The sequence below is a fragment of the Rhinopithecus roxellana genome, chromosome 17 (assembly GCF_007565055.1).
Source record: "Rhinopithecus roxellana isolate Shanxi Qingling chromosome 17, ASM756505v1, whole genome shotgun sequence".
Taxonomy (NCBI): Eukaryota; Metazoa; Chordata; class Mammalia; order Primates; family Cercopithecidae; genus Rhinopithecus; species Rhinopithecus roxellana.
In genome coordinates, this window is record NC_044565.1 from 53,087,827 (window position 1) to 53,101,598 (window position 13,772).

General features: G+C 48.5%; 1 protein-coding gene across 1 annotated transcript in view; it reads right to left on the reverse strand.

The window, feature by feature from the left end:
- DCDC2C (doublecortin domain containing 2C) overlaps window positions 1–13,772 on the reverse strand; it is a 143,071-nt gene that overhangs the window by 105,866 nt on the left and 23,433 nt on the right. The window contains exons 3-4 of the mRNA XM_030921649.1: window positions 10,536–10,612; window positions 45–173 (exon numbers count right to left, since the gene is read on the reverse strand). Coding sequence (XP_030777509.1) covers window positions 45–173; window positions 10,536–10,612 — 206 coding nt within the window. The remainder of the gene's footprint in view (window positions 1–44; window positions 174–10,535; window positions 10,613–13,772) is intronic.

The window sequence follows — 13,772 nt, forward strand, 5'->3', positions numbered from 1 at the left end:
AAGCTGCCGCCCCCTGGCTGTCCTATAGGCGAGAGTCTCCTTACTTCCGAACGCCTCCCAGAGGGAAGACTTTTTCTCCAATCGTGGCCAGCACGATGTCCCAATCGGACAGACTAAATTTGGGTATAATGATTTTTGCAGGTGGAATAAACAATCTTCCATTTGTAAAAACACTGTAAGGATAAAAAGAAAAGCATTCATTAATATGTTAAGTTTCAGGGGGAAACATTGAAAATTCAATATATATATAATTAAAGAACTGTAAAAACAATGGGATGCACTAAGCAGCCTCCAATACTACATATCATGCCCTATTGAGGACCTCATCAAGCTGTACAGAAAGTCACAGAGCCTGGTGACAGATGTGTGTGTGTGCGTGTGTGTGTGTGTATATATATATATATATATGGTTTTGTTGTAGACGAAAACCACAACAGTGGGCCACAGAAAGTGAAGGTGCCTTAAGGTTAATAGTGGTTGTGAAACCCGGAAAGTTCCCTTGTCCCCCTCGCAGAGCGTGCGATGGGGGTGTGGCTCGCTTCTACAGGGCCCCACTGCTCAAACCTCTAGGGGGCGCATACAGACCGGCAGGCTGTGGGGCTCCAACTCCACAGTTGTGACATTCTGGGCAGCTTGATAAAAATCTGGGCATTTTATAAAATCTAAAATGCCCAGATGAATAGAACATAACTCCACTTTTTATAAAACATGTCTCCCACTACTATAATGGGTAAAATGAAAGAAAATTGTGTCCATTTGGAAAACAGGCAGACAATTTTGCCTTAAATAATGTAGCTGCTTTCCCTTTCTCTGGAGCCGAGATCATCTCCCAAAGAAAATAACATGCATTCCTTTGAAAAGTTAACAGAAACCGCTTATTTTACTCCTGAGTTTTAAGGCAACTTCAGTATAATCTTAGGAGTGTTAGTCTATTGTTTCTATGTGTTGAGGGAGAGGAAGTGCTTAGAAGATTTTCAAAACCCAACACAAAGTTAGTAGTGTTCATGAGACTATGCCATAATCAAAGACACATGCAATAGTTTCAAACTCTTGTAATTCCCATTAAAATAATGTAAAATACAAGGTGTATTGTTTAAGTCTAAAAAGAATAAACGATATCATTGATATCCTTTAACAATATGTAAGCTCAACTCTGCAATTCTGGTTGTTAATTTTTTTACATTATAATTTACTGTTACTGCCATTTTTTGTCTTTTTCCTTAAATGCAAATAACTTAGAATTTGAGAAATATCTCTCTGTAAATATAAATCTTAATTTAATATGTTTGTCACAATAAAGAGAATCTATTTTCTCTGCTAAGGTTTTGTGGCAAAAGAGGCTTCCAATCAACCCACAGTCCAACTTATTCCATATTTAAGATGCTGCCCACAAGAAGTCATAAAAAGAAATGTTCTATGCAAGTTATATCAGAGTTTATCCATGTGCTATTACAATTACAATAAAGATTTGCTACAATGTTTTCAACTATTGGTTTTCCTAATTGGTTCAGGCTGCAAGTTTTTCTAAATATAGATTACTAAGAGGAATAAAATAATAAATGTCTAAACAAGGTCTTGCTACATTTTGTCTCAATTTTTAAGAAATTTAATTTATAGTCTTATCCTGAGTATTGAGAAATAGGCACACCAACCCACTGCTGACGCAGCTGAAAATCAGCACAGTCTTCTTGAAGAACGCTTTGGCAAAATAGATCAATGTAATATAAGGGATCAATAACCACTGACCCACTCATCCCACACCATGAAATCCACCCCACAGGAGAGCGGACAAAGATTTAGAGGTGAAGGTCTTTCTCACGGAATTATGTATGAAGTCAAAAATATAAAATGTCTAAGTATGGAAGACTGGTTAAATAAATTATGCCACAGCCACACCATAAAGTATACAGCCATTAAAATTTGTTTATGCAGAATTTATATCTACAGGGGAAAAAGGGTCAAATATAATGAATGTCGTAGACAAAACCCACAACAGTGGGCTACAGAAAGAGCACGAGGAGTGAAGGTGCCTTAGGGTTAATAGTGGTTGTGAGACAGGAAAAGTTCCCTTGTCCCCCTCGCAGAGCGTGCGATGGGGTGTGGCTCGCTTCTACAGGGCCCCGCTGCTCAAACCTCTAGAGGGGCGTCCAGACGGGCAGGCTGTGGGGCTCCCACCCCATGGCAGTGTCTAGGGGTAAACGTTTCCAGCTCCTGAAGCCCCGGGGGTGTGTGTTACAGGCTGCTCTTTGAGTTTAGCTGTAGGTGGCTTGTGTTAATCAGCTCAATTAGACCCCTGCCTTGTCGCCAAGACTTTGTATCCTGGGTTCTGGCCTTGGTGTACCAGAAGAATTGGACCATATGTGCACTTGGAGAATGAGTGCAAGGTTTCATTGAGTGGAAGTAGCTCTCAGCAGATGGGGGAGCCAAAAAGGAGATGGTTTTTTCCCTGGAATCAGGCCTCTCAGCACCCCAAGGCTCCTCCAACTGCCCCAGCCAAACTCCGTGCTGGTCTGCCCTTGGTGGCCCACCGGTGTGCTGGTGCCTGTTCGTGCATCCCTCCTCACGCACCACTTGTGTGTTCCTCCGCCGATGTGCTCCTCCCCACGTCCAGCCATTTCTGTCTCTGCCTTGCTAGGGTCTCAAGTTTTTATAGGCACACGATGGGGGCATGGCAGGCTAGGGTGGTCTTGGGAAATGCAACATTTGGGCAGGGAAACAAAAATGCCTGTCCTCACGCAGGTCCCTTGGGTGGAGCCCTAGTCAGGGACCACGCCCTCCTCTCCCCAGCATTTCCCTTCCCCCTTCTGTATCGTTTAAAGGGGCCACACTCTTCCCTTCCCAGCACTTCTATATCAGTTGTCTCTGAGGGATGGGATAACTGGAGATTTTTATTTTATTCTTTATGCTTTTCTAGATTTCCACGTTTTTATAATAAGCCTGTAAATAGAAAAATCTGTAAAATTTTTTGAACTTTTAAGATAAAGAGAAGAAACAATCATCTGATTTATAAACTAGGAAATGGCAAGTTCAGAGGGAGAAACGGACTTCACAGGTCTCTAAAAGTTTGCTGGTTGAGCTGAAGAATGAAGCTCGACCAATATCACCATGCTGGGTTTGGGGCCCGTGTTGTTCAGGCAGAGATGATCCATCTTCCAGGTAGCTGAACGAACAACTCCATCTAAAACAGCCAGAAAAGTTTCCCTGCAAGTCTGTGATAGGTTGTGGATGGGCACACATCAAATCCCATCACTGGTAAATAAACACTGGTACATGTGAATTTTTGAATACCTGGTACTCATTTTTGAAAGCACAATTTATATATGCTGATAAAAAACATATCCAAGATAAATTGGGTGGTTACAAAAAAATGAAGGTACACAACAGTGCATGCAGTACACATATACCTATAAACGCCTGACCATGCATGGCCCATCCGAGAAAGAGACCAGAAACTGCGACACTGGTTCCCTCTGGGGGAATCACTAGAGAACTAGTGATATAAACCAAGAGACCTTTTTTTTCCCCAGATAGACCAGTGGAAAAAATTTATTGCCCTTGGAGTGGGATGCTGAATACATCTCATCATATAGTTCATCTCAATTTAATTTCATTATCTCTCTTCTTTCTTCACACTTTGAATTTTCCTCAACTCTCTGCCAACAAAAACTTGCAATCTGATACAGAAGTTGCACATACAATTATCTGTAATGCAAATCAAACCCTTTGACAAGGGAGTAAAAACAAACATTAATTCTCTTTTTACTTTACTTCAATCTCATTGCTCAAAATGAACATTCAAAAATCAGGCATTTATCCAATCTGCCATTAATGTGAAACACATTGATGTGAACTGTCGATGGCGCACCGAATTATTTATTTCTTAACAAATATCATCAGTCTCATGTATTTTGTTATAGCAACCCAAACAGACACCTCCCTTGAAGGAAACAACTTCTTCAAGATGCCTCCCAAGGAAATAACACAGGAAATCCACATGGCCCACTCAAATCTATCACCATTGTTTGTGTTTACACCTGACTCATCCCAGAAAGGTACAAATGCAGGACATTCTGGACAAACAATGGCTTGAACCCTTTAGCTTTCATCTGGACCAAGCAGCTGCCCCTCACTTCCTCTGCCAGAAACATACCCCTGGGAAAATTCTAAATATGGGCTGAGGAAGGGGAACAGCTTACCCTAGACCCTTCCTTCACTGTCAAATACACTTTATCCAATTACCAGAGGCCCAGCAGCCAATACGTCCCCAGTATGTCCCCACACTGATCTGCATGTTTTCTCAACGGTTGGAGGCTTTTCTGCTGCCAAAATGTCTCCACGATGTCAGTTGCCAACGTTTTCCTGGAAGTAATCTATCCCACTTGGGGTACCCCCTCTACAACTTCTAATGAAAGATCAAATTTCACCAGCAAAATTACATAAGCAATTATAAATATAACACATTAGTCGAAGACTCCATTGCCATCACAGCCTCAGTCATCAGGCATCTTAGGAAGAGCCCATGTGTCCAGAGTCCAAGCTGGCTAAGCTGTCTGAAGAACTGGGTTGTCTATGGCCATGGGTGTTATCCATCCTTCTTATGACTCCCAGATCCTCACCCCATCCTCCTCAGAAATGGTCCGCCTTTGAAACCACTACAGGAAGACCACGAGAATGCCCTACACCTCCTGGCTAACAGGAGATTCCAATTTAACACAGTCTGACATCCTCAGACACTGTCGAGAGTTAATTAAGTACACAGTCCTACAATCAACAAATCAAGGCCATCTTTCCCCTCAAACTCCTTGATCAGCCTTTACACAGTTTGAAAGTATGAGATCTGGTATTTTGGAAATGCCACCATCAGGAAACTAACCTTGAACCCCACACAAGAAAGGCCTTGTGCTGTTTTGTTCATTGCTGCCAAATTACAAGGTGTTCAACCTCTGTCCGTGTCTCATGGCTGAAAAATATATATAAGGATGATGCTGACTGGAAAGCATGCTAACCGGAGATCTCAGACCACAGTTCTATTGACAGCCTTGGGCCGCAGATGACACCCAGAGGCAGACGACTGTCCCAACAACCGTGGAATAAGCAGGTGATGCCACGACATGGTTGGCTTCTCTCCAAGATCATGGAACAAGAGCCCACAGATTCCCCTGCCTTTTCATACTCCCCAACAGACTAAATCTTCTCCCACGATTCCTGTATCTTCCTCCCAAATGCATCAACTACTCCTCAGTCCCCTGAACCACATCCAGCCTTCCACTGGGCCCTCCCTGGTTCCCTCCATCTCACACTGCTTGTGCTTTCCTAGTGCGGTCATCACTACCTCCTCTTCTCGGATCATCAAGCAGCCGATAAGACTAACAGATGAATTCCTGGGTTTGCACTCACTGCCTCCACCCTACTCGGTCCTGAAACTGGGACCTCCTTCATAACGGCGTCATCATACTCACAGACATGGTCCTGACAGGAAACATCCCATACACACGACCAGAGCAGTCCCCTTCTGAAGTGGCACCAAACTGTAACTTCAAGGCCCCCAAGACTGGGACTATGACATGGCCTCATGAGCTCAAGAACACGACAGTTCACGGGAAATCAGTCTAATAGACATAGCCTGTCTATGGGACACAGGGAATCCTCCATGTCCCTGTAGCAAGACACATTCTGTTCTCATGAAACAGGAGCTGTGTAAGGGCCAAACTCCCTATAGACATCATCTTCCTTCAACACCCCATTATGTCAACATCACAGGAAATTACTTGGCAAAGAAATCAGGCAAAGGGAATTGCTCGTTAAACAGGACTAAAATGCCCAATCAGTGAGAAGATGATGGTTAATATTACATTTCTCCCTTTGGGATCTACTCCCGGTTAGCCCTTCAAGCCTCTGTCACAACCAGTGCAGGCAATGACCAACCCAATTATGCTCATAAGGGTTATTGTTGTGTGTGTGGTCATAAGACATAGAAAGTGCTTCCAGCCAGTGGATGGCTCCTGTCACGTGGCCAATGCCGACCTTCAAATGGCGAAATGTGAGAAACTTCGCAAAGGAGACTCAGAAACGTGAGTGCTGCCCCAGCTGCTGGTCCTGAGACTAGTGGACGGGAAGCCGCCTTAAGTGGGTTCTGGAAGGACCTGCTGCCTGGAGCCAGCCTGGTTGGGTGGTCTGTTCCTCCCACTGCACCCTTGCCTGTGGTGACCGATACACCATAAGGTTACAAAGGGGGTCAGCAAAGCTAGCCCCCACACAACTGGAAGATTCTGTCTCCTACTTAGGACAAGCGGTTGCATCATTAACCTCAGAAGTGTCCGAACTTTGCAAAATGACTCCACAAAACGGACTAGCCTCAGACTACTGACCGGAAGCCAGGGAGGTGTTCGTGCACGAGTCAGTCCTCAGTGCCACCTGTTTGTAGTCGACACTTGAGAGGAAATTTGTCAAGAGACAGTCACAGCAAAGACTCACACCCAAGACATCTTGTTGGAGGCTGAAAGAGTGAGGGTCATGATCAACTCAGTATACCACTGGAGACTATATGAGTAAGCAGCAAACTGTTTCTCATAAATGCAGAATGCTGGCAAACTGACAAACTGTACGCCACCCAGAAGGACCGCTGAGGACAGTCACAACCCAGGCACAAGTGTTTCTTATGATTAGGCATCATTGAAGCCTGTTAGTAATAATATAAACCTGTGATAAATTAAGCAGCTGACCAATCGTTATCTCCTTCTCCGTGCTCATTCTACCCAATAAACTGGAAGGGCTGTGGAAGGTCAGGGGGCTGCCTTTGCTCACTAGAAGTAGGGAGTTCTCTTCTTCTTCCCCTGGTCCTTTCCTTAAAACAGTTCCTTTTGTTTTTGTTATTATGTCTACCTTCGTCCCTTCGTTCAATCATAATGACGGTCTCAAGCAGTAACAGTAGCAACTGCTGTAGTGACGGTCTCAAGTAGTAGCAGTGGCAGTCGGGCACAATAGCTAACACAGCTTACACCCTCCAGAAAAGGATTGACTTGGATCTCCCTTTAAATAATTTCCTCCACTTACTGGATGGTTTAGGGAGCTCCTTAAAGGACTCAGTTTCTTTTTTTGTTTGTTTTTTGTTTTTTGTTTTTCAAGAGATGGAGTCTCACTATGTTGTCCAGGATTGTCTCAAACTCCTGGGCTCCAGTGATCCTTCTGCCTCAGTCTCCCAAAGTGCCGGGATTACAGGCTTGGGCCAATGTGCCTGGCCTCTGGCTTCTTTGTATTCGTCCTGATGGTCATGCCTTCACCTCCTGACGCATACCACCCTCGTGGGAGGGTTGTGCTCCTCGGCAGTCTCTCAGCTCCCCCTGAACACATGGCAGCTGGAAGCAATGGCTGGACCCTTCTCCTCAAGTCCTCCTTATGACAGGTGGTGGTGGTTCTACAAGGAATGGATCCGCTCTTCCTCATGAACAAGAAGAGGGACTGAGTTTCGCAGAACTCTGGCCTATGACAACTCTGTCCCAATGCCTACGCTGAGATACAACCGAACTCTAGCACGTGCCCAGCAGCATCAAGCCACGGCCACAGGATGACCCCAGCCCCACCACTAAACACCCACCTGCGAAAACCCAGGGCTGCCAGGAACATTTACTGTTCATCCCAGCCAACACCTGAGAGAGGCCCCTGACCTCTCGTACAGCACTGACAAATCTGCATCTCTTACAATGCAGACGCATTTCCCGCACCTGAGATCCTTCCCTTGAACTGCAAGCATCAGGCAGGACAGGGCCTGTCTCCCAGTCTCTGGTGGAGGACAGAATCCTAACTTCCAGAACTGCCAGCTTGCAGACCAGCGGCCTGGCCACCTTCACTGACCAACTCTTTGTACTTTTCCACTTCTTTGATTCTCCTGAGGCCCCACTTGCTCCCATCTCTCATTGCCCCTTTAAAATGCCCAAATCGCTTCCACACAAATCAGAGTGGAACTCGGCTCTTTCCCCAACTACCAGTAGTAACTAAATAAACCTGTTTTCACTGCTTTCACTAATGTCCAGCTGTATCTATCTTTGACATCAGTCTCGCAATGAGGGCCAGGACCAATGGCCCCTTCTTCTCCAGTTCTGTCTGGCACGAATGTGCCTCCTCCCCACAGAGGAGGCCTGGGGTGGGCTCTTCTCTTCCCCTGCTCCCTCAGGTCTCAGACTCCCTGTGAAGGGCAGAGAGTCCCCAAGTAAAACCACTCCAGGGCCCAGACAACTTTTGCCAGCTCACTTCTAAATAAATGACAAAAGATCTTTTAAACCCTTTTTCTCCTAAGGCTCATTCACGACTCAGGGTGTTTTCCACGCCAGCATAAGTGCAATGAGTGAGTGAATCCCTCCCTGACAAGGGACATCAGAGAGAACACCAGGCAAGAGAAGTGACTCAGGCCACACGGCTCAGTCAGTGCCAGAACCAGGGCTTCAATCTGAGCCTCGACCTCCAAATCAGTGACTTCCAACCCATGCACTCACCACCAGCTCAATTCCCCAGTGACCTCGTCAGGTGAGCCCCGAGTTCTCTCTCCAGCATCCATCTGCTGCAGAACACAGCTCAACAAGCCACTCCCTCGCCAACTCTCCTCTTGACCAGGGTCACACCCTGCCTTTCTCTCCTGAGCATCTAAGCCTCTGAAAGCCATCATAACTATTGTTTATGTGTTTTGATAGTGACAAGGACTCCAAGGAACACGATCAGGTTTTTTTGTGTGTGTGTGGTAGGAAGGACTCTGCACTCAGATGGATATTTGGGTCCATCTAGTGGAACTTCCAACACACCAAGACAAAGGATGGGCAAATGCTGCCAGAGTGCATGGTTTCTCATTGAAAAAAATAATCATGTCTGTCAAATGAGTGAGGATCATTGATGGCCTGGGTCACACACATAAAATGTAGCTTTAGGAATGGTGTTTTTGTCAAGAAGGACCCACAAAGCAACACTGTGCCCTGGGGTTGCTGTACGTTCTGCAGGAAAGACATCACTAACAAAATTCAGAAATACTGTGTCTTATTAATTATTTCAAAACAGCTCTTAGACACATGCAAAGTGGTGTGGAAAGATCTGTGTATTTAGGTGGCCCCCGTGCGGAAGCTTAAAGTAAGGTCTTTTAAAGAAACGGTCGTTGAGATTTTAAGGAAAAGTGCAAGGGGCCAAGTTTGGCGAATTCACAGTCACACTTCCTTCATCTTCCTCCTTCCCAGCCTGGGGATCTGTCGGGTGAATCAGGGGTTTCCAGTTTCATGAGCCTCCAAGCCCTTGCCTCTCAGGACTGAGAGGGGAGGTGGTAGAGGTGACTCTGGCTCACACAAGGCTGGCACCCCCACATGAAGAGCTCAGCATTCTCTGGAAACTCGCTGAAATTCCTTCCATTTAGACCAGAACATGGTAAAATGGAAAGATGTCCATGCCAGGGCCTTTAATCACTAAAATACTAAAACATCCCAATAAAAGGATGAGGGGAAGAGCTGCCATTCAGAGAACTGCTGCGCTGTGACAAGCACTGTGGGGCTGGTTGCAAACATTCCTGAAGCTAACCCTCACCACAGTGTGCGGCACAGATATTTTCAGCCTGTTTTCCACAGTGGGAGACAGCCTCAACCTCAGAGCGAAACAGCAGGTGCAGGTCCCAAGCTGATAAGACCAAAAGCCAGGACGTAAACCAACGTTTAGTTTGAGTCAAGTGTGCTGTCTTTTTCCAACCCCCAAAACATAACGCAGATGGATGCACACAGTGATCACAACTATCCTCAATGCTTCCCACTGAGCACCTCGGTGCCTGGCACTGCCAGCAGCATCCCAGGGCAGCGGCCCAAGAGGCTCTAATGCACTCTGTTCCTGTAGCAACACCTGACTTGGATGTGCTGTAGCCCACAAGGGCCTTTTGGTAGCAAGAGGTCAAGGGGTGGGGGAAACAGCTTTTAAATTTCCCTTCAACATGTTGCAGCTGCAACAGCTACATTTAAAAACATATCAAAACAAAACTTCAGAGCCTAAAACTGAGCTGTGTGTATGATGCTCTTATCTTCGCATCCCCAGGCGAACTGTTCCGCAAACAATGGCATGGTGATTGGATTGTTTTTCTTTTCCAAAATCAGGGCTCAAGAGGAGAAAGAAAAGGTAGCACATGAACAGCTGAATCAGAGAGAAGGCGGTCTAGGAAAAAGAAATCACCTGTCAGGGAGTGAGTGCAGGAGACAGCCAGGGGAGGAGAGGGGAGGGGAGGGGAGGGGAGGAGAGGGGAGGGGAGGGGAGGGGAGGAGAGGGAGGGGAGGGGAGGGGAGGAGAGGGGAGGACGAGGGGAGGAGAGGGGAGGGGAGGGGAGGGGAGGAGAGGGGAGGGGAGGGGAGGAGAGGGGAGGGGAGGGGAGGGGAGGAGAGGGGAGGAGAGAGGAGGGGAGGGGAGGAGAGGGGAGGGGAGGAGAGACAGAAAGAGGGCTAAGGGGCATTTGTCAAGATAGAAAGTATTGTTTTTAAGGAGCTATGGCACAGTTTGATTTTTTTCACCCATAATATTGTACTCACTTTATATGTCGAGATATACGATGATATGTTTGCCACTTGGAAGGCACATTTATATCACAATGCACCACCGGTTTGATCTGAAAAAGGAAAAAATAAGCCTGAGAATTCAGTTCAAATTAGCCAACACTCGTTATATTCAACAGTGTGCACAGCACTGCCCCAAAACACAAGAAAAGGGGGGAATCCCTTTGTCAATAGAACACCCAGAGGCGGGTCCAGGAGGGATGCAGAGAAAGGCAGACCGGGTGGTGGGGGAGGAGAAGATCCCAGCAAGTGCAGTGCGAGGTGGTCTGGGGCTGACGGCTCTGCACTGCACATGGAGGGAACTGCAGGGTGCAGGGGCCGGGCTGACGGGCAAAGGTGCCACCAAAGGCCATGCATCCGTGTGAGGGAGGCTCCCCATGGTCCCCACGAAGCATGCGTCCATGGCCTACTATGCCAAGGAGCTCTGCTGGTCAGGTTATGAGGCCCCAAGAATGGACATGTCGCTTCTGATTTCATTACAAGACTCCAACCAGAATGTCCTGGCCAGGAGGCGCGAGCCCCTCCGCCTTCTCTCCTGTCTGCTGTGAATGCAGCCTGAGAAAAGAACTACTGAGACCTGTCCCAGGTAAGCAAAGCTAGTCATCCTCACAGACCTGCTGTTTAAGAATGTGCAGAAAAGCAAATGGGGGGAGCTCTGATTGGGAAGGGATGTTAACCCCCAACCCCATGCCAAGTGACAGGGTCCTGGTCCCACCCACGAGGCTAAGGCTCACCTGAGGACACCCCAGCACCTCAGGCCTGGCCTTCCTCTGAAGAGCTGCTCCCGTCCGTGTTCCGTCTCTACATCCCCAGCCCACCAGGATAAGAAGCGTGGGCTCCCTTCACACCTCCCACCCCTGGTTTCCCCTGGATTGAGACCCCGTCTGCCTCTGCCCACACCTCCACTGCAGTCCCACTGCCTGGCTCACACACCCCCACCCCCGACGTCTCTCACTTGCAAGATGGCAACATCCACTCAAGAGATCCTGGCCAGGGTCCCACTCTGTCACCTCCCACGGACACCATCGTCTTGGCGACAACACCGCTGGGTGCAGTCTCCCTCCGCGATCCACCGGGCAGCCTCATCACTCTCTGCTCGTCTCCCTCTGGAATCCATCCGCACCTCCTCACTCTCTGCTCATCTCCCTCCGCGATCCACCGGGCAGCCTCATCACTCTCTGGTGGCCTCCCCTCCGGGATCCATCCGCACCTCCTCACTCTCTGCTCATCGCCCTCCGCGATCCAAAGGGCAGCCTCATCACTCTCTGCTCATCGCCCTCCGGGATCCATCCGCACCTCCTCACTCTCTGCTCATCTCCCTCCGCGATCCAAAGGGCAGCCTCATCACTCTCTGCTCATCGCCCTCCGGGATCCATCCGCACCTCCTCACTCTCTGCTCATCGCCCTCCGGGATCCACCGGGCACCCTCCTCACTCTCTGCTCATCTGCCTCTGGGATCCACCGGGCACCCTCCTCACTCTCTGGCGGTCTCCCTCCGGGATCCACCCGCAGCCTCGTCACTCCAGCGGTCTCCCTCCGGGATCCACCTGGCAGCCTTGTCACTTTTTGCACCCTACACCCTCCATGTTATGCTCCTTCAGCCACCCTGGCCCCCGGCCAGTCCATGTGCTTCCCGCAGCCTCTGCTGCACAGTGGGGGCCTCTGCTCCAGCCCCCACAGCCTCTCCACCTCCAGGGCCCATGTTCACTGCCCTTCGAAGGCCCAGCGCTGGGGAGCCACCTCTAAGCTGACATCAGAATCGATCATCCCCCCAGCACTAAGCTGGATTCATTCAGCATCCTTCCTACTACCTACTTCACACCCACCCAGGAAACTCAGCACAGACACCATGATGCGGGCCCTACCTGCCCCCATCCCCCAGACGTTCGGGTGGCCTGAACCTGTCAACAGGGCCTCCTTCCACACCTAACGCTGCTAATCCACACCCTCCTGTCCAAGCTGCAGCCCCCTCTCCCTTCCCAACCCAGACCCAACTTAGCACAGAACAGATTCCAGCAGCTCGTCATCGGAGTCCCCTGCCGATGAGGAGTTCAGGTTGGGCAAACATGTCCCTCCCTCACTTCCCATCTCTGCCTGGGGCCCAGCTCTTGAACCTCACCTCTGCCGGAGGCCTGCTGCCTACCCACTTGCTCACTCCAATGCCAGGCCGACAACGGGGGGGCTCTGCTCCCTGAGTCAGACACAGTGGTAATAACTCTTCCTGCCTGGCCCAGCAGGGAGGGTCCTCCTGGGGTCCTGCTACTCTGTCTCCTGAAGGCCCAGACCCCGGCTGGGTTTCACAACTCAAGCACAAGACCATGAGACAAACCACTTAACCTATTAATGTTACAGGAGCTCGACTACATCACCCCAAGTTGAGTAAATGTCATCTATAAAAGTGCGTTGGCCAAGAACAGCACCCAAGCCATGCACCTCAGATGCACAGTGAGAGAGAGAAGGAGCTGCACACCTCATTAACAGTAAGAACTTTGTTTTAAAAGAGGAGAAGGGACGAAAGTTACTCTGGGTCTTCTGTCCCTGAAGGAGACCAGGGAGGTGTGTCTCATGGGGGCTTTGGGAGAAGGGTGAGAGGAACCAAGACAGCCGCAGCTGCTGCAGAGAGGCCACTCGGGCACCTCCCTGGGATCCTACGATGCCTGTCATCAGAACAGAGAGCTGCCCGAGAGGCAGTGAGAACACAGTGAATCTCAGAAGCCGCCTGGCAGACGGGAAGACCCCAGGCTTTGGAACTGGTCAAATCTGAATTCAGATCTCAGCTCTACATCTTACTATCCACGTGGTCTGGAGAAGCAACTGCACTTCTCTGAGCAGCGGCTGATGAGTTTGTAGAATGGGGATCATCGTGCGTTAGAGTTCTTACGAGAATAATAATGAGGTAACATTTTATAAAAGGCACAATACAATACCTATAACACAGTAATAAATGTTCAATCCAATAAATATGAGATTCACACACACACACACACACACAGAAACACACAGAGAGAGACAGAAAAGGGAGGAAGGGGGCTGTTCAGGCACCTCTAACTTGTTACAGCTCAAATAGAATTGCTGATTTTATCCGTAGCCAGTGGATCAACCCAGGCTTCCCCATCTCAGAAAATGATGCCACCCTGGCCCCATTTGTTCAACTACAAAATCTGGGAGATGTTCTCAAGTCTTCTCATCCTTTATGCCATCCGTGCATCCATC